The sequence below is a fragment of the Zophobas morio genome, unplaced genomic scaffold, assembly GCF_036711695.1.
Source record: "Zophobas morio isolate AGI-343-1 ecotype UQ-CSIRO unplaced genomic scaffold, CSIRO_AGI_Zmor_V1 ptg000030l, whole genome shotgun sequence".
Classification (NCBI taxonomy): domain Eukaryota; kingdom Metazoa; phylum Arthropoda; class Insecta; order Coleoptera; family Tenebrionidae; genus Zophobas; species Zophobas morio.
The window spans coordinates 12,483,803-12,501,983 of record NW_026972135.1 but is presented as its reverse complement, the minus strand read 5'-3'; the positions used below and the strand labels follow the sequence as shown (position 1 = coordinate 12,501,983).

At 34.7% G+C, this 18,181-nt stretch overlaps 2 protein-coding genes across 2 annotated transcripts; both read right to left on the bottom strand.

The window, feature by feature from the left end:
• Positions 1–167: 167 nt before the first annotated feature.
• LOC135138582 (fatty acid synthase-like) lies at positions 168–11,093 on the bottom strand. The gene is made up of 18 exons (XM_064068563.1): positions 10,609–11,093; positions 9,285–9,488; positions 8,256–9,227; positions 7,739–8,197; positions 7,460–7,686; positions 6,789–7,149; positions 6,485–6,742; positions 5,458–6,430; positions 5,247–5,377; positions 5,044–5,200; positions 4,363–4,997; positions 2,170–2,325; positions 1,869–2,120; positions 1,666–1,819; positions 1,264–1,616; positions 895–1,207; positions 574–837; positions 168–520 (listed from the first exon to the last, which is right to left on the bottom strand). Exons 1-18 carry the CDS (start codon positions 11,091–11,093, stop codon positions 173–175), a joined length of 6,702 nt encoding a protein of 2,233 aa, XP_063924633.1. The 3' UTR covers positions 168–172.
• A 4,590-nt stretch (positions 11,094–15,683) lies between these two features.
• LOC135138581 (fatty acid synthase-like) lies at positions 15,684–17,871 on the bottom strand. Its single transcript, XM_064068562.1, has 8 exons — positions 17,866–17,871; positions 17,262–17,425; positions 17,059–17,212; positions 16,902–17,010; positions 16,658–16,832; positions 16,316–16,607; positions 15,994–16,257; positions 15,684–15,935 (listed from the first exon to the last, which is right to left on the bottom strand). Exons 1-8 carry the CDS (start codon positions 17,869–17,871, stop codon positions 15,684–15,686), a joined length of 1,416 nt encoding a protein of 471 aa, XP_063924632.1.
• Positions 17,872–18,181: the final 310 nt, after the last annotated feature.

Below are 18,181 nucleotides of genomic sequence, written 5' to 3'. Positions count from 1 at the left end.
GTTTTAGTTTTTCAGAAATTGGGTCACACACCAAATTTAATTTCGGCTTACTTACTTAAATCGAATTAATAGAATTACCTAACGACTCATTGATAAATTAATTTTTATATTTGTGTTTAATAAGTAAACATCCTATAGAGATAAAGAAAGAACATGATAACTGTATTTAAAATTATGTTTTCGGGGCTACGATTTCGCCAACAGCTTTTACAAGATCTGGACTATCTAAAATTGTTACATGGTCTCCATCTACTGTAATTACTTGTGCCAGGTTATCGCTTAATTCCGACATCTGATAATCAACTCCTTCTTCAACCATAGAAGATTTTGCCTTCAATAAATGCACAGCCGATTTGATTTTCTTGTTTTTAAATCTGTAGTTCAGTATAGCTTTACAACGATTGTACAGTGCAACACCTGCCTGCTTTTCTATCTTCTGTTTATTACTTGTTTCAGGAGGTACCAACGAAAGACACAAATCCATTCGATCTTCTAAATTTTTGCACTTCAACAACGTTTCCTAAAAAAACGCACTCTGGTTATGTAAACGCAAATAAGTCGGTAACCATTTACCTCATATTGCGAAAATACATCCAACGGAATCACAAATGAAGCGATTTTGCTCAAAATCGCTGTTTGGAACTCGGCATCTGTTTCATGAGGGAATTGTTTTTTTAGAGAGGAAGTTATATACGTTGGTGAACCGTCGATTAAAATCATGGTCCCAATGTAGCCCTTCTCTTCTAACAAACTGACCATTTCTAGACCGACTAGAGTTCCAAATGAATATCCGATCATGTAGAAGGGGATATTTCTGGATAAATAATTTTCGATGTGCTGAAAATATTAGAATTTGGAATTATTTAATTTCTAAATGTTTTCATTTTAGCGAACCGGCAACGTATTACGTGCAGTTTCTTCAATACTGTCTTCAGGATTTTTATAGCTGTACTGTATTCCTGTAACGTGAGCTTGTAAAGAATTTGTCAAATATTCTAGTGGTTGGAAGACGCCTTCCACTCCTGGTAATACGAACACGGTTGGAACCTCTAGATGTGAATCAATTTGACTGTTTAATTTAAAAGCAGGCAACTGACTAGTTTCGCTGTTGGGAATATACTTAATGAGCAAATTTGTGCCTTCCTCTACTTTTTTGTTTACAACTTTTCCAGATTTACTCAAATTCTCTGCCTCCATCTCAGTCAGTCTAGAATTCAAAGCAGCAACATTATAGCAACATTTTATTAATGGCGTAATCATTACTTTGCAAATGTCAAACTTCTCACATCTTTAGATGTTACGTAGATTTCAAAATCTTTCTCCAAAATTTGAATAATCTCAACACCCATCAACGAATCCATACCGAGTTCTGCAAATGTTGTATACTGGCTTATAGTTTTCATGTCGTTTATTCCTAAAACTTGAGCAACCGCTTCTACTGCAGTCAAAATGCCACTATGATTGTATTTTTCGGCAACTACCATACTAGACACAACTGGATAGTTATGTTTTACTAGGATATCTAACACCTCAAGACAGCTTGAAATTTTTTGTTGAAGAGTACCACCAATCACTAATTCTTTATTCTCCTTTTGCATTTTCGCTACCAAACCAACCTTTAAAACACTTCTGATCTTACGAAATGTGGAAAATTTCATTAAGTACTTCACCGATTGCGCCCCATTGGATAGCCACAGCTGGTAAACCTGCTCGTTGTCGATTCTCACATATCCTTTCCATAACAGAGTTTGCCATACCGTAGTTGCTTTGACCCGGATTCCCACGACCACAGGATACTGACGAAAATACAACGAAATACCTGAAATATATCATCAGAATAAACCGAAAGCTCTAAATTAAAAGTAAACCTCAGCTTTGGGCACCATTTCCTAGTGACTCGATCCAAATATAGTGTAGCGCGAGCTTTTGGTGCTAACGAAGCTTCGAAATTCTCTTCAGTTTGATTTTCAAATAGTGCATCTTTAAGGACAACAGCTAAGTTAAAAATAGCATCGACAGGTCCCAGCTCAGTCGCTTCTTTAATTAAATCTTCACACCCTCGTTCAGTGGTTACATCTTTCGTAGAAATTTTAACTTCCACCCCATATGTTGTCCAAATACTAAAATTGCCACTTTGTATTTTCACTAGGTGAAGAGATTATAATTTACTTTATTCTTTGCTGTTGGTAACCACTTTGAATGCCCGATCTCGACGCTAGTACTAGTTTTCTTGCACCTCTCAAAATCAACCAGTCACTTAATTCTAAACCAACGCCACCTAGTCCTCCAATAATGACGTAGGTGTAACGCAAATCACAGTGGAAACTAAAACCCATAAGTTTGGAATATTTTTGTTTTATGTATTAGGCTATTATACGAACAACACAATCATTTCTAAATTTAATTCTAAAAGTTACACCAAGCTTAAAAGTAAAAATAAAAACTGAACGTTTAACAAAAAACTGGACGGAATCGAAAATAATAAAATGCTAAATAATAAAGACTCGTTCCTTTTTAAATTATTAGGTTTTTGTCTTCTCTCGAGTTTTGTATTTTCCTCTCTTTAATGCCCCTCATTCTCTACTGAGGCTCCGCCTTGTCCCTTCGTTGAACTATTCATATACAGGGTAATTTCTAAATATATGCAATACTTGTATCCACGGCATCATGTATCGTAGTAATGTGGCAATATAGAAAACAAAATAGTTAAAAGTCAAATGGGGCAAAACCACCCTCGATGCGATGCCACTTATCTACCTTTGAAGCAGTAGGTGGAAAAACGTTCGAATAAAAACGATATGGTGATCGACTTTTTATTCTGACGGACGTTTGGTCCTTGTCACATCGATTGTACATTGTTTATAATGCACTTTAAAAAGTTAGGGCGTTCACGACACTGCGGGAACAATCATTTGTAGTAAATTACACAACGTGGAGTATCAGCGGGCTCCAAACTTTGAACTTTTTGAACATGGTATCGATGTAACATTGTTCTTTTAATGTACGATGCACTACAAACAGTGAAACTTCAATTTCATTTGCAAATGGGCGAATGCTTATGTCGGATTCTTCTTCATCGCGTTCCGAAATTTGTTCTTCAGCCTACAGTATTGTTTGTGTTCTATTACAGCCACGTTCGTGAGTTTGAAGTTGAAGGTACCATGATCTAGGAGATGCTGTACCACTGATTCAAATGTTTGCGCACACACTAAAGCATTGTCACATCGACACATTCTGAATTGGAAAAATTCACGATAAACCAACTTCCGAGCATTCGATGCAAGCAACTGATACATGACTGGCGGTTCTTATTGTGAGCTATTCCTCATTTTTGGAGTTTTAACTCCTTTTTTTTAATACGATGTGGAGTTTTATAATAATTAGTTATCATTTTTCTATATGATAAATAAAGAATCATAATTAATCATCATTTTGTCATCAAATACAAATGCAACATACTTTTGGTTTTTATTATTTTTTAAGAGAAAATTAATGAATCCGCCGCGTATACATGTTTAATCTATATAAATTAACAACGCAGAGTTAAAATTCCATTCGTGCGTCCCTGGGTCGACGCACTCTTTTTTTTATTGCATATACTTCGAAATCACCGTGTATATGCAGAGGTATATATGTTTTTTTCTGCATATAATTTCGAGCTTTTATTATCAGTGCGCCGCTTTTTTGGTTCTTAATCCTAGTCGTTCTGTGCCATTCACTGATTACTATGTACTTATGATAGGTCAAGTAAGATAATCAGTGGCGTGCATAACGATTTATTTTTGATTTAAATTACTTTTTTCTAGATTTTGCGACCACTTAGGAAAGTGAATTTTACACACAGCCGTTTCTCGTAATATTTTTCTTTGTTATATTTTTTTTTGTTTTAGATCCATTTTTGTCAACGTCAATGTTTCATTGCCATAAATGTTATCATCAATGTATCTTCATTTTTTGTAACACTCCTGAACAATTATTACTTCTGTAAGTTTTTTATTACTTTGCTCAGGTGTTTTTGGTTATTTACTATCAGGACAACGTTTTCTATGTAGTTAAACATTGATGGCTCTTTATGAATAGCGCTCCATGCCTATTTATTGACTTTACTTTTTCGGATGACCTCCTCTAATACCCACCACCATATTGGACGTTAATCCCTTTATTTATTTGAACTGGTTGGTTTATTGTGACAGTGCCCTATGCTTTTTTTTCCTCATCTGTATGCTGACTATTTAAGTAACCTCAAACAAATTCTAAAATTAAACAATCCAGTTTTAACGTTTTCTAACAAATTCAGACCGCTTTAGAATTTTGGCTACATGTTTTTGACTTCCTCTAGTCGTACTCTCTGCGATAACTTACCGTGCATTTGACATTATCTGGAATTTACTGCCACTGTCTTCTTCGTTCCGCAGCTTAATCAGTATTCTACCAATATGTTTACCTGTCATCATGTATCGGTACGATTTTTCAACTTCATCTGCATTGAACACAACCCTAGGAAGTGGTTTTATAAAACCTGTTCCAATTCCTTCTGCTAAATGGACTACCACTTTAGATTGCATTTCTTTAAAGTTTCTGAAAACGAGATCTAACAATACGCCATGATAGCTGGCGTCGTTTTTCATGAGCAAAAGTTTTAAAGAACTATCATTCGCCAAATCGTATTTGCCAATTTCCATAAATTTTCCTCCTCTTGCTAAACATCTAATAGAAGCCTGGAGTTTGTCCTCACTTAGAGAGTTCAAAATCACATCAACTCCTCTATTGCGTGTTTCTCTTTTGATCATTTGTTCAAATGAGGTGTCTCGTGAATTTCCAATATGGTTGTCTGGAATTTCTGGATAATTTTCTTTTAAATAAGCTCTTTTTTCCTGAGTGCCAACAGTTACGTAAATGTCACATTTATAGTGAAGACAAACGTTCAAGGCAGCTAGTCCAACACCACCAGTAGCTGAGTGAATAAGAACAGAAGAACCCGGCGTCATATCGACAATCTTGAAAAGAAATTATTCGAGAAATGAAGTTTGCTCATATACGTACCGCTAACAAAGCATAAATAACAGTACAATAGACAACAGGAACCGTTGCTGCATCTTCAAGTGTCCATGAATCTGGTATTTTCCAGGCTAAAGAAGAATCGAAACTAAAATAAGAAGAAATCCCTTGAGTGTTCGTCATTCCAGCTATTCTCCGACCACTGCAAATTAACTGCGTAACTTTGTTTTTTCAATGAATAATAACACCTTAAATCCACTCCTGAAAACTCAAATCCTATTAGAATTTCTTGATGAAGTCGATAGGGTTGGAATATTTCCGGATTTACACGGCCTGAAGCGGTCATTATATCTTTAAAGTTGACCGATGAATAACAGGTCTACAAACAATACTCATTTCGATAGAAGTATGTAATACGTAACTTACTGAAACCAAAAGATTTCCGTCTTTTAATGGTACTTTTTCAGATAAAGGTCCCTCTAACCATTCGAAACTGGATATGTCTCCTCTACTTTTAAAATATGCATACGAATGTTCACAGTTAATCTTTGACCTATTCTCCAAAAGCAAATGTCGATATGTTCCCCACGATTTATCCTTATATACATTTACAGCCAAATTTTTACTAATTTGTTTACTGTAGAATGGATGTTGGGCATCAAATTCCGGAGCATCGTCCATTATAAAGAAACACTTTACTAAGTTTCCGTTGGTTTCTCGTCTGATGCAATTTATTAAACCCAATATTCCTTCGAGATCTCGATTTGTCGCGTAAGCTATAACATCTTTTCCAAGATTTAAAGCCATTTGTAACATTGGTATCCAGTTGAGTTTACTCGAAGATACTTCAATAAACTTGGGCTTATGATTTTCCACTTTTTTCCTCATTAAAAGTATTCTTTCATTTGGTGTTAAATAATCGGTTAGAACGTCTACTTCACTAATATCGTTGTCTAAACTGAAACTGATATCTTCCCGTGTTAGAATAAATCCATTTTTGCTAAGAGGCACCAAGCATTGTTTTAAAGTATTTGACTGTTGTAGAATTTTACTCCCAATGTACAAAAGTATGCCACTTTCTGGTGTTAACGTAATAATTTCAAATTTTATACCTGTTGTCTCAGTTGTGGTAGTTTTTGACGAAATGGTGAGATCAGGAGTTAGTAAAGGGATATGTTCTAAGGTTTTATTGACAAAAACTGAGATGTGTTCAGCATTTGGGTCCGTAAATTCGTTGATAATTTCCACAGCTTTGAAATTAGTTTCCAAACTATTTTCTAAGATTAACTGCGTGTTGACTCTCACTGCTTCTTCTAATCCTAACGATAAATTATTTGGGATAAATATATTCTTTTCTAAAACTGGTTCCAGTCGTGGTTTTTTCTTGAAAACAGATTTTACTTGTACTCCATGTATCTCAATTCCACCAGACCTAATCAAAATAAAGCTCTTCTTTAACTATAAAATTGGTGAACAGTTTATTTACTTGATCAAGTTGCAATTCTTGTCCACATAAACAGGTAGAAGACAATTTTGTATATCTTGTTCTTTGACAACATCCATGTGTTTTGAGGGATCTATAATAATTTTGTTAATGCCAGTGGGTACATAAAGCAACTTTGTATCAGACTGAAGAATTTTCATTTGAAGCATGTTATCCATGAAAGCACACCAGTTGTTTTCCCATTTAATCAGACCAACAGAAGCGTCTACGTTGCATCGTTTAATTGATTTGAATAAACCGCTAAAAGAATATGCAACACGCTGTTTTTTAATGATAACAAACTTACCTGTAATTGTAACCTCTTAAGTAAAACTCTCGATAAATATCATCTTGTTCCAAGATTTCTAATTTATTGTTACTCAACAAATTAGAATTTGGCAGGGTAACTTGTTGTTGAGTTCCATTTGGACAAAGCTGAATTCGGCCACTAACTATTAACGAATCTTTCTCCAGAATTTCAAAATTGCCGGTGCCTCTTTGAACCGTTATAAGCAGCTTTATGTAACCACTTCTAGGAAGTGGAACAGCTTTGATAAACTTACAGTTCTCAAATAATACAGGAACATCGGAGATTAATAATCGTTGAGTCTGGACATATGTTTCCCATACCAAATATAAATATCCGGTAGCAGGAAGAAGGTTACGTCCTAAAAACCTTGCTTTTAATATCAGTACCATATGATCGAAAACGTCCTCTAGTAAGCCACGAAAATTTATTTTTAAGATACTGATATTGCCGTGAAGTTCCAAAGCTACAAAATTTGTGATAGAGGACTTTTATATATAAAAAAAACATATGAAAATATTTCATTTGAAATGTAGCCTCAAACAGAAATGTCAAACTGAGTAATATAATTTCTTGTATAATTTTTTTAATGTTAAATTTCGAAGATTGTTAGACGACGTTTTTTTTTCGATTTTATGATATATTCCTTAGTGCTAATTTACACTTATTACCATCAATGCAATGGCCTTTCATAAACTGATGTTCCTCGTATAAGAATGATATCCTGTATTCTCTGTGCTCAGAATCTGATCTAAATTCACTAAATTTGTATGTATACCATGATTTTTCGTGATTCCATTGAATAGAAGGCGAAATCATGGCAGTGCCTCTACTCACAGGAAATTTTATTTGAGGGTACAGCCTATGAATTTGAGGAAGATAACCTTCGGTATATAATCTACAAATTAAATGCGTATTTTTTGTTAATTTCGTTGGAACGAAATTCTTACCTTCCTAACAGACCCAGTAAATTGACGCTACCATTTTCTACTAATAGGTTATCTTCATCACTAAGCAGTAGATCGGATACATTTAGTATAATTGTGCCTTTCGATGGTTTAATAGATTTTGCATACGTTGAATAATCCTCTTTCAGTAAGTTTTTATCTAAATCCCGTAAGTTTGGTGACGTTTGGAAATTCGTATTAGAATCAAAGTTTACATGACTAAGTTTTATCGCTGCCGACACAGCCTCTTTCAATTGAATAACACCATTATAGTAAGCAGTAACGATTCTGCTAGATGTGTCACCGAAAACGCCAGTAGGAAACAATTGCAACTCTTTGATAACATCTACCAATGTTAACTGCAAACATATTGACCCTAATACATCTTCCTTTTCATTTTTCTCAGATTGCAGGATTTCTTTAAGCGTTTTTACTTTATAGGACACCAAAATTTTATTAATTCTTTCATCAAAAACAAGAAAACCTTCAATAGCTACCCACAAGTAAAATCTTCACATACCTTGTTTCGATGTTTTCAAAGATTGAAAATTTCTTCAAATAAGAACCCAATATGCGGAAATTATTGACGAATTGTCCAAAGAATACATGCAAATGTGGTCTACGAAAAGGCAATACTTTTGATGCCTCTGATACAACACTATGTTTGGAAACTACTACATATCCTCTATACAAATTATTTGGGGTATTCATTTTATACAACTGATGGAGAAGACCAATATATTCATCATCTAGATGTTTGTTGCTGACATCATTTAAAATTTTCAAAACTGCTTCATCAGTACGACCACTGACACAAATTAATCTAGGAACATCATCTTTTCGAAGTCCATTATCGATTTTGTGTTTTTTAAATCTTTGCAATATGACATGACAATTGTTGCCTCCGAAACCAAAATTGTTAATAGCTACAATTGCATCATGCCCTAAAAGCTCAGTGGCTTCTGTTACAATTTTCATTCGATTTTGTTCAATCCCTTCCAGACCTTTTCGAACTTTTTTCAAGTTGATATTAGGGGGTATAAGTCCGGTTTCCATAGCAATCAGTACTTTGACAATTGAGCAAAGACCTGAGACTGGTTCTGTATGACCGATGTTTGATTTAACTGAACCGACGAGAAGCTGTTTGTCACATTTTTTCGCCAGAGCCCTGTCAATAGCATTAGCTTCTTCAGGATCACCAACTTGGGTACCAGTACCATGTGCTTCGACGTAGCTCAGTTTTGAAAAGTCAATGTTACTTTCTTTGTACATTTCAGTCATAAGCTCTTCCTGCATTTGCGAAGAAGGATATGTTATGCCTTCCCTTTTAAAACCGTCGGAGTTTACTTTCGTATTAATAATTTGTGCGTAAATGCGTTTCGCATTTTTAGACTTTTGGAGCAAAAGACATGTACAAGCCTCACTTCTAACGTAACCGTTTGCGTCCTCGTCGAATACTCTGGGTACTCCATCCGGACTTAAAACTCCTAAGCTAAAAATGTATTGTTGCAACAAAAAATTACTCTCTTGTATACATATGGAATTGTACCGAAAAAATTGAATTGTAGCTCCAGGATGGGTAGTCAAATTACATCCAGCGACTATTGCATTTTCACATTCACCACTTCTGATAGACTTAAACGCTGAATGAAGAGCATTCCCAGAACTGCTACAAGCGGTGTCAACAATGAATGATGGTCCTTTTAATTTCAAATAATAACTGAGGCGATGAGCAAGCAAAGATTTAAAATAGCTGAAAGAAATACATTTATTTATAAAAATTGGTATATCATTTTTAACTGAATATCCTAGTACAAACGTTCAATGGACGATACTTTTAACTCTCCTGTTACTATTAATAACGGATGATCAAAATGCAAATGTCAAAAATCCAAATTATTTTGCCTCATTCTTAACTCTGCTCCTGAAGATGCCACTTATTCAAGTGTGCGAAACCTTGAGCCCAAAAACTCAATTAACACGGTTCCAAACCGGAAAACGATCATGTATTGATTCCGACCGTGGAAGCCTCCGAATTTATTACTTGTATTATTTGTATTGCAATACATCTATCCAAATTGAGATATGCGTCCTTGCAAAAATGTGGATGACATCGACATAAAATTTTGTAACAGAAAAGCGCACTTGTTCACTTGTAACAACCGTTCCTTTACCTTTATTGAAACATTAGATACAAATTTTTATTTTAGCTTATAATTGTTGCCATAAAAAAAATACTTGTCGCAATATCAAACCTTTTAAATTTTCGAAAGAGCTGGAATCTTCGAACAATTTTTTATATTTCTAATAGTAGTGGATATATATATCCTCTTTGTACTCCGTATCACTTGAACCTGTATTTTCCAGACATTTGTAACATTTTGGCCGCCAATTCTGTTTTTCTATTTTTCTTAAAGTGCACAATATCATGGCTTCTTTCTAGATAATCCCACACATTTATTTAAGTGAAGCAAAGATTCTAATGACAAATTTCAAAATTTGATAATTTTTCATCTTACACAACTTGAAAGAATAAGGTAGATAGAGAAAAAATTTACCTGGGGTATTTCCACCACTATACTTCTTTTCCTCACCTTTAAAACATTAAAACGTTCATTATGGAATTAACTAAATATACGAGTATGTTAAGAAAAATGTCCCTACGCGGATTAATTTCATTAAAATCGTTATTGTAGAATGTCATATCTCTCCAACAGTACCTCTTCCAGTGGCTTCGACAGAAAAAACTTACTCAAAATCAAAATAAATAATTAAAATACATTACAAGGAACACAATGAGCACACACAAATTATCTTGGCCACCTTTTTCTTTGATAATAAGCAATTGATATTTGTTAATAAAATTTTCTTACCCGGTAATGACAAAATTTTCCGATTCCGTTGTCTCGAAGAAAGTAACATTCTCAACATCTGAGTAAGAAAAACCAATAAATACGCCAGTTTTACTTCCCTTCAGCTCTAGCGGATTTACTCCAGCATCCATGATAGCTTCTACGACAGTTTCCATCAAAACTTTCAGTGCAGGGTCTAAATTATCAGCTTGACGATAATGTAGCCCAAAATATCCCGCATCCAATTTGTTAATATTATTAATGTGAGCACTTCGTTTCGGCACATTGGGATGGTCGATTTTCCATCTTTTCTCATTTTCGGTAACCATCTCCATTTTGTTAAACAGATTGTCACGAAACTCATACACATTATCAGATTCTGGAAAGCGGCCGGACATGCCAGATATGACTACTTCCTCCCCGGCTGGCGGAGAGGACAGCCAACGTCCATATTGAAAATTAGCGTTGAATAATTCTTTTTCTTGAACTTCGTTTAGGTCCATCATGGTTACCCAACAATATTAACAACTTAAAAGAAAACAAACATAAAAAACACCCATGTATATGTGACAAAAAATTGTCAATTATGTTGAATGCGAAATGTGCAGTTACTTATAGCTTGTGCAGCGGAAATGGACACGAATTTTCTAACATTGGAATACGACAAAAAAAAATTTACATTTTTAATGAGTTCTAGTTGGTCGAGCAATTCAAAACAACAGTCCATGAAGAGAATTAACATTTAAATTTGACGGTACCTGTCTAAGTATAAACCAAAAAATCAATAGTTAACTTAGCCCTCATTTCCTATGATAACCTTTTTTGACTCAAAAGTTAAATTAGTCTCAGTCGCAATGAATGCTAGACAACTCGATGGGATGGGCTGTGCTGATGAGATGCAACAAGATCCAAACTGCAGTCTACAGCTTCCCAACGGGTTGTCTAGCCTTCGGTGTGATTAAACAGCAAAAAATTACTTAATTTAACCCCATTCGTGTAACAATAAACAGAAGTCGACAAATATTGGGATAATTTTTAATTTTTAATAATAATAATAATAAGGTTTATTCTCCAACGGGACAAGCCCAATTACAGGAAAATTATAATAACAACATACAGCTTTATAAGTAGTATATTTTTTACTCGAAGCTAAATAATTCTTCTGAACGTTCAGTTGGATTTTTTATTAAAAAAAAAGTTGAAACGCTTCAGACCCTGTGAAGTAGTAGTATTTCCTGCATGACCTAAGTTTGAAAAGTATATGCAGTCATTTCATATTACTATCGCTTCCGTCCAATGTGTTTAGATAACCTTGCACTAACTTCTGGCCTTTGCTTTGTAATATCGGCGATTACGTGATTACGTGACTTTTGAGTGTATTTAGTATTTTTTTTTACATTGATTTTAACATTCGCAACTTTAATCTGTATTATATCGGGTGATTTTTTAAATTTCTGCTCTAGTTGGAGTAATGAGAGACCAACATATGTAAAGATATATCAGGATGTGACTCTTAAAAAAATAAAACATTCCAGCCACTAAGTATCAAGTTTAAATATAGATGAAGTCAGCGAAAAAGAAAGACAGCAAAAATAGTTTAAGACGCAGTAATAAAATATAGTGCTCTATTCGAAAAAACTGGAAAATCGATATTTGAAAATTGTAATAATGAACACAGTTTTATAAACACTCTGTATAGTGTTCCATTAAAACAAAATGTTGCGTCTTACACCTCAAAAACAAAACACTGTATACTGAGAGATAATGTTAGTGTATGCTATACAAAGAACCGCATGTACAACTTTGGGCTGAATTTTTTTCATTTTCAATAATTAATGAAATGTCGAGGAACGCGTGTTTAGGTACTCGACCTGTGTAGTAAAATTAAAAATTAACGTCTCAGTTGTGCTATTGGCATTATTCGAAAATATCATTTAGAAAGATAGTGAACATCAGTGACCCTAAATTGGATCCTCGTGCTATTCCAATATATGACTCATATAAGGTAGAGTTGAAACCTATATATTCAAAGTATTGAGTTCTACCAACAATAATAGACATAAATAATAAAGCCTTATAATAGTATATTACATAACGAGTGTGGTAAATAGCTTATTACGCGCGAGTTGAAAAATTGCGCACGAGCCCCGTAGGGGCGAGTGCAGTAATTCAACGAGCGCGTAATGAGCGTTTGCACACGAGTCGTGTACTGTACTTTTTCCACGACCACACCCCAAAAATATTTCAATGTGAAACAAGTTAATATTTGATTTTAGCTATGTATTAACTACAAAATATAATTATACATTGAAAATGTTAACAATTAGTTATGGTATGAAAGTTAATCGTAAAGTTTTGACATTTTTTTGTAATTATTGGCGTTCCAGTTTTTTCTGGAACAGTAGTAGTACATTTCTCTAATACTGCAGTTGTAGGTGCCAATATATCCGTTGGTGTTGAAGGCATATCTTGAAAGTTTTCAGTTCCAGACAATTCTGCTTTAAGAAAATGAAAATTATGTACAATTGGTGGGCATATAAGACTGGTACAAAGAAATTTTTCTAATGAGTATCAAGCTTGATTCCCGAGACCATTGTTGGCCAAATATGCGTTATCCATCTATCATGGCACATAACATCAACGTCAACAAGACAGATTTACACAAAATTAATTTTTCATTCTCCTCATAATTTTTAAGACAGTTTGTACCAGTTTTATATGTCCACCGATTGTATACAACCACAACGCGCCAGTTATAAGCGACTTGACAGTTGGCAATTTCCAGCTGACATCTCCATCAAACGAAAATTTCCCAACACATGCACGTAATATTATTACGTGCTAGTTCTGTTTCATAACGTAAAGGTGCACGCTATTACATAGTGGTCGTGGAAAAATGTACATTATGTCCACGAGTCCCGAAATACAAAAAAATAGTATAAAGTAAAAATGGACGAGAATAAAATTATGAATATAAATGTAAATTATTTAATAAAAGTATGTATGTATTACGGCTTTTTTAGCTTTGTACTGTCAGTAAGATGAACTTTGTAGGCAATTCAATTATGTTAGAACATCCAGTTAGATTTTTTATTTCAAAATAATTTGAGCACTTCACGGTTCAATGCCCTTTAATAAACGAAAAAATTGCGTCTTTGATTTAAATTTTCTATTCAACGAAATAAGTTCAAAATGCATATGCAGTCCTTGTTACTGTCGTTTCCGCCTAATGTTTTGAAATTACCTTGTACTTCTGGCCTTTACTTTACATCCGCTATTACGTGAGCTTGTGTAGTCTTATTTTCACTATCCGAGCGTAAGCTAAGGAAGTATTGTAATTAGATCCATCCGACAAATGGCTACTTTCATGTTTTCTCTACGTTTCATGATCCCTGGAGTATGAAAACATGTGTCTCCCGCTTCTGTTTGTCTCTCTGTCTATATGTCATCTGCCGTCTGTCGTTTGTCTCAATTTTTTTACACAGGTAATCTTCGAAACTACCAGGCTGATTGTTGTCAAATTTTATGTCTACATTCTTGTTGTATTAGACGATTTAAAACTTTTCCACATTTTTAACAAAGATACTGGCTGTCTTTTATCATAGAAAGACCTGGCGCAGAATAAACGCGTTTGAAATTAATACAAAAAAATGTGGAACTTTGAGATTTTCCCGTAAAAAGGCATTCATACTATTCGATTAGGTAAAAATTGGAGTGCCACATTTTAAAGATAAATTGAACATTTTTCATAACTCTATTTTAATGTTCTAATAATTTTATTCACTATCTCTATTGTTGACATATTATATACATTTTCATTGTATCTGTAGGCATTAATTGTTTTTGTGTTCATTTTATTTGTCTATTGACGATGTTTTGTATTTTACCTTATTTTATTATTGTTAATATTATTTGTTAAACACTTATCAACTCGCCGTCAACGTTTGAATTTATGACGACAACTGGGGGCAGTATCACGGACCAGGGTTAGCTCAATATAAAAACAAGCAATAAAATAAAGAAATGATGATCACTATTTCATTTCAAGTTATGATTTTAGCTGTACGACTTTGCTAACAGCTTTTACAAGGTCTGGGTTATTTAAAATTGATACGTGGTCGCCATCCATGGTAGTAACTTGTGCTATGTTATCACTAGAGAGCGGAAAATATGCAGCAAAATTTTGGAAAATATGATCATATGATATGCACCAAATTTATGCAAATATGCAGTAACTTTCTTAATATATGCAGAGATATGCAGCTGCATATGCTCCAAAAACTAAAAAAAAGCGTAATAACCGAACTAAATTTATTTACAAATTACAAAATTAGTATTAATCGACTATTTAATTACTATTTTGGTAACAATTTATTTTTACATATTTTTCGAAATATTCTAACCAAAAGTTTTCCGATGATTCTAAAGTATATTTGGTATAGAAAAACTGTGTACTACGTCCACAGATATAAAAATCCTTACCGGTTTAGAGCAGACGCGACAAAACAGTTCCTTCTTGAAGAATATGTTCAGGAAAAGGTTTAATCCACAAATTAATTTGAGTTATCTTCGATATATTAACACACATGTATCGCTTTAAATGCTTTAAATGCACACTCACGATGAAAAGTAATAGGGTAACGTCCCTTCAACCACCATAACACATACCATTAATACACTTAAGTAACGAACAAAAATATTGGGAATGAATGGTATTTCCAAAAGTAATTAGGGCCCAAATTTACCTGGAAGAATGGCTTAACACCCAATGGATTCTCCAAACTACCATAAAACCCAAACCTTTACTAGTTATTTGAACATCAGAACAATATTTGCAATATGATTAATGAAATTTCGTCTTTCTAGATACATGCCGATAGAATAACAATCTTTTTTTTTCAAATTGGCACAAAAATTGATAAAAATGCAAAATATGCACCCGTTACGTGAAATATGCAGCAGAAGGCAAATATACGCAAATATGCAATTTTTGTATAGCTGTATTCGTTTTTAATTAGCATGATTCGTTCACATATTAAATATCAAGACTTATATGCAAAAAATAACGGATATGCAAATTTCATAAAATCCGCTCTCTAGTTATCACACACATTTGATAACTGATAATCATCTTCTTCGTCAACCATGGGATATTTTGCCTTGAACAGATGTACAGTCGATTTAATGTTCTTATTTTTAAACGTATAGTTAAGTGCAGCCTTAAGACGGTTGTACACCGCAACCCCTGCCTGCTTTTCTAACTTTTGTTTGTTCCTTGTTTCAGGAGGTATCAAACTGAAAAACAAATCCATTCGTTCGTCAAAATCTTTGGACTTCAGCAACGCTTCCTTAAACAAACACATCGTACTCCAGCATATAAGTGCGAATAGTTCAACTACCAGTTACCTCATATTGCGTAAATACATCAAACGAAATCACAAAAGAAGAAACTTTGGTCAAAATCGCAGTTTGGAACTGGACTTCTGTTTCGTGCGCGAATTGTGTTTTTAAAGAAGAAGTTACATATGCTGGTGAACCGTCGATCAAAATCACGATACCATTGTACCCCTTCTCTTCTAGTAAACTGATCATTTCTAAACCGACTAGAGTTACAAAAGAATATCCAATAATGTAGAAGGGGATTTTTTTGGACAAATAAGTTTCGATGTGCTAAAAATATTACACATGTTAAATACAGTAATTTTAAAATGTATACATCTTAGCGAACCGGTAGCGTATTATGTGCAATTTCTTCAATATTGTTCTCGGATTTGTTATAGTTGTACTGTACTCCAAATGAATTTGTCAAAAATTCTAGTGGTTTGAAGACACCTTCTACTCCTGGTAACACTAATACAGTTGGAGCTTCCCCTTGTGAATCCACTCGGCTAATCAATTTAACAGTTGGCAACTGAATAATTTCTCTCTCGGGAATAAATTGAATGAGAAAGTTTTTGCTTAATTTCTGGCTAACAACTTCTTCAGATTTACCCATTTTCTCAGCCTCTATTTCAGTCAGTCTAAAATTCACCAATAAATTACAACATTTTTTGACTGACAAAATAGTTACTTTGCAAATGTTAAGTTTCTCACACCTTTAGATGTTACGTAAATTTCAAAATCTTTCTCTAAAAGTTGAACAATCTCTGTAACCCTCATCGAATCCATACCGAGTTCTGCGAATATCGTATACCGGCTTATGGTTTTCATGTCTTTGATTCCCAACACCTGGGCAACCGCTTCTACTGCATTAAATCTGTCACTTTTCTGGTGTTTTCCAGCAACTACCATACTAGAAACAACTGGATACTTACGTTTTAATAGAACATCTAACACCTCAAGACAGCTTGAAATCTTTTGTTGAAGAGTACCACCAATCACTAATTCCTTATTCTCCTTTTGCATTTTTGCTACCAAACCAACCTTGAAAATTTTTATAAATCTAAGAAATTTCTAATAATTATTAAGTACTTCACCGATTGCGCCCCATTGGATGGCCACAGCTGGCAATCCTTCTCGTTTTCGATTCTCACATATCCTTTCCATAACAGAGTTTGCCATACCGTAGTTGCTTTGACCCGGATTCCCACGACCACAGGATACTGATGAAAATACAACAAAATACCTGAAATATATCATCAAAATCAACCGATACCTTCACGGTATAACCAAACCTTAGTTTTGGACACAATTTCCTATTAACTCGATCCAAATGTAGTGTAACGCGAGCTTTTGGTGCGAAAGAAGCTTCGAAATTTTCGTGAGTTTGATTTTCAAACAGTGAATCTTTAAGAACAACAGCTAAGTTAAAAATCAACAGGTCCAAGCTCATTCGCTTCTGTAATTAAATCTTCGCATCCTCGTTCAGTGGTCACGTCTTTTGTAGAAATTTTAACTTCGACCCCATAGGTTGTCCAAATCATGAAATTGCTACTTAATATCTTTACTACTTGAATAAATTATACATATCTTACTTTATTCGTTGTAGGTGATAACCATTTTGAATACCCGATCTCGAAGATAATATTAGTTTTCTTGCACCTCTCAGAACCAACCAGTCACTTAATTCTAAACCAACATCACCTAGCCCTCCAATAACAACGTAGGTGTAACGCACGTCACAAAAGAAACTTGAAAAAAATTATGATTGTTAAGTAAGTATCCATGTTATGGCACTTCATATTAAGACGCCATTTAATTTGATATCAAAATAACCAGCTACCTACTAGGCGCGTCACCAAGTTGCTGATAGAGGAAGTGTCCTCAAAGGGAGCGTACCGGCATTATCGGGGAATGGAGGTTTGGAGAGGACGAACACCCCCCCCCTCCCCCGAACTAAACACCACTGAGGGTGGTGGAAATCCGATCCGATCTGGGCTTCAGCCCCGCGGACAAGCTCAAGCGTTTGTGCCGTGCGTGGAAACCCATAAGGCAGGGTGAAGAAATCCTGGGGGCTGAGCCCCCCTTGGTGCAGTGTGGTCGCCAAGGCTGGGCAACACGCTTCTTTGGCCTGGATTTCCACCAAAATGGGAGGTCGAGACTAACCCATCTCAGATGAGTCGGCTCAGACCGCCGAGAGGGTGAGTCCCTGGGA